The 3,158-nt window shown below is 36.8% G+C and overlaps 1 protein-coding gene across 1 annotated transcript; it reads left to right on the top strand.

Annotated features, from left to right (window-relative positions):
- The first annotated feature begins 1,083 nt into the window (after positions 1-1,083).
- On the top strand, positions 1,084-2,711 carry LOC115921315 (cell wall protein DAN4-like). Its single transcript, XM_030978673.1, has 2 exons — positions 1,084-1,156; positions 1,912-2,711. Exons 1-2 carry the CDS (start codon positions 1,084-1,086, stop codon positions 2,709-2,711), a joined length of 873 nt encoding a protein of 290 aa, XP_030834533.1.
- Positions 2,712-3,158: the final 447 nt, after the last annotated feature.

Genomic DNA, 3,158 nt, shown 5'->3' with positions numbered 1-3,158 from the left:
AACTGTTTGTACTCTGTGTTTACATTGGTTAATCACCCTTGAATATGATGGAAAAAAGCATTCATGAAGCATTTCCTGGTGGCAATATTGTTATGAAACTTTCTGTTTTACGCTTGGAAATGGAATATATGCTTGAAAAAAAACGGTGCTTTGTAGTTTAACGGTTACCTCATTCCTTGAGTTGAGTTTAGTTCAGCTTACTTTTATATTTCGTATTTACACATTACACAGTGTCAGTTTTTTGGGTAACTCAAAATATACATGATACAAATAATACATACAATTAACAACTAAATTATTTATACCCTTACCAATTTTATTTTTATTTGCGTCAAATGCAAATGAATAATCAGCATAATTGATCACGAAGAATGCATGAATGCAAATCGGTAAAGTCTGGAGTAATGCAAAGAAAAACGTAACATATCAATAATGATGATGATAATCGTCACGTGATTGTATAATCTACCGTGGAATGCCTTACAGCTACTACACGTAAGAGAGTAATATTCTTTAGCGTGTGTGTGTGTGTGTGTGTGTGTATGTGCGTGTGCGTACGTGTGTGAGCGTGTGTGTTTGTTGAATTGTTTCTATATAAAGTCGTTTGTCTTTTTATAAAGCCTTCAGCGAGTTTATGTTCATATTCAAACAGTTTCTTTTCCCTTTAAAAACATGAACAAGGATGGCAGACTATTTGTCATGTTCCTTTGTTTGTTTGTTTGTTTGTTTTGTCTTTATTATGTAATCAGTGACGCAGTATCAAACACATGCAATACATAAATTACGCTATGACAAAAATATTGAATTCAAAGGGAAAATAGCTACATGGGTATCAATTCAATGATGACATTTTATTTTCTACTTGATCGTGACATGTAAAATTATGGTGAACTACTGTTTTAATCAAATACAAATGATTGTATACAACCTCTATGTATTCACTACGGATGTTGAATTTTCATGAAGCACATATTATTCGTGATCAATGAACCATTTAACACGACATCAAATATTTGTTAACGAGGAAGGTCATGTTGAATTTGTTCTTTTTTTCAATTTTTCCTTTTCTATCACCTGACGTAGATGGCGCTCGTCAAGTTAACAACTTTCCTACTCTTGACCTGTTATATCGTTGTATTGGTCGCAGCAAAACAAGGTAAGCCTTACAAATTATTTCAAAAGTATTAATCATCTCATGTTTGAAACATTCTGTTTTTTTATGGATTTGACTAGTTTTGGAGGTATTATATACAACATTCCCATCCATTGTCACGGAGCAGGTGGTGACATGCTCCAGGTAATAATAATAATAATAGTTCACATTTGTAAAAAAGCTTTTAAAACATTTTCTCAGCACATCAAAGTTAATTAATAAATATATATATACAAACATATTTGGAATTGATCTGTTTATTTACTTCTAATCTTTCGCAGCAGCTCAGTCTTGATACCCAACACTCTGTCGCGCAAGCTGTTTCAATTGTTTCAGAATAGCAATAATCACTAAGTTAAATCTTGGATTTTGGGAGACATAATATACACAGAATATTTAAAAAGTCATCGAGAAGACATTCCTGTGTTTATCAAAAAAAGTTCAATACACTTTGGGTATCTTGATGGTAACGTGAGCTTCGAAATTCTACAATCATATAAAGAAACATACACGTACAAACTTACAACAATATTTACAACAAAAACGTAACACAGTCGCTAATTAAGAAAAAAATAAGTTGTATTGGAAATTTTAGAAGCCTTGTGTGACATATTTTGAAATTTGCATAATTCAATGAACTATATATTATCCGTACGATCATGATTTCTAATAATTAAGCAATTCAAATCTCCCTCAAGTTAATTTCTCGAAATTCTTTGTGCTCATGTCTTTCATTATTCATCTTTATCTCTATCCAGGAAATATTAAGGTTGTACCCTTGCTACAAAAGAAAGGTCGGGATGCTAGGAGTAGCAGCGATAGTGGCATCGATAGTGGTAGCGATAGTGGTAGCAATGGTAGCAGCGATAGTGGTAGCGAAAGTGGCAGCGATAGTGGCGACAACGGCGGCAGTTCTTCTGAAGAGGGTAAGCCGCCGCCGCCACGTCGCACACCTACAACTTTACCTGCCACAACAACACGGTCGACCACTACTGCTGCTGCTCCAACAACGCCTGAATCTACTACGGTGTACACGACAACGTTGACAACCATTCGTACCACAATGCCATCCACTACTACAACATTACCGTCTACGACAGATACAACAACCGCAACTGATGCCTCTACAACTGCATTAATTTCTACGACATTGACGTCTACAACAGCTACGACAGAAGTATTAACCACAAATGGTACAACAGGTGGTATACTTACCACTATGTCTACCAATTCAACAACGTCCACGGAAGCGCCTACAACAACCACTAGGAACCCTGAATGTGGCCGTGGGGATAATCCACCGTGCCCGACTACTGTGTCTACCAATTCAACAACGTCCACGGAAGCGCCTACAACAACCACTAGGAACCGTGAATGTGGCCGTGGGGATAATATACCGTGCACGACTACCGTTACGGAAACTCTTACCACATCATTGGCAAGAATATCTGTGGCAAGGTTAGCTTGTGAGCGCGAGGACACCCCGCCCTGTTCAGCACAAGCAAGGAGAACCAGAGAAATAATGCCGTGTGAACGGGAGGATACACCACCATGTTAAAAACGACACCTTCAGTAGGCTTCGTTCAGACACGACGCAATCGAGGTCAAATAGTTTAGCTTGTGAACGCGGTGACACCCCGTCCTGGTCAGCAATAACACGTAGGGTCACAGAAAGGATACCGTGTGAACGAGAGGACACTCCACCGTGTTAAAACTCATATCTTGATTAATACCACGTTCAGATACGATGCTGTATAAAGAGAGGGGAAAACATTAAGTAATTGCCCATCATCATACCGCATGTATAACCACATGTCCTATCTTTCTTGTAATTTATTTATTATCTAATGTACATAATTATTGCAGTTTCATTAATGTTACTTAATTATTTTATTTACATTATCATTTTTCATTATCATGTTATTGTTATACATTGTTAGTTAAGTAATTCTTCCAAATTAAGCGCAATGTTCATTTCACGTTTCTTGTTGATCCTTATTACATA

This window comes from Strongylocentrotus purpuratus, unplaced genomic scaffold (genome assembly GCF_000002235.5).
Source record: "Strongylocentrotus purpuratus isolate Spur 01 unplaced genomic scaffold, Spur_5.0 spur5_scaffold_1, whole genome shotgun sequence".
NCBI lineage: Eukaryota > Metazoa > Echinodermata > Echinoidea > Camarodonta > Strongylocentrotidae > Strongylocentrotus > Strongylocentrotus purpuratus.
Note: the sequence above shows the minus strand (reverse complement) of the source record. Positions and strands in the feature narration are given on the sequence as shown.

Excerpts from the sequence above, each read along its gene's own strand:
- LOC115921315 (XM_030978673.1), top strand. The coding sequence starts at position 1,084 with ATGGCGCTCGTCAAGTTAACAACTTTCCTACTCTTGACCTGTTATATC. Across the intron at positions 1,157-1,911 it reads ATTGGTCGCAGCAAAACAAG|GAAATATTAAGGTTGTACCC; the intron begins GTAAGCCTTACA and ends ATCTCTATCCAG.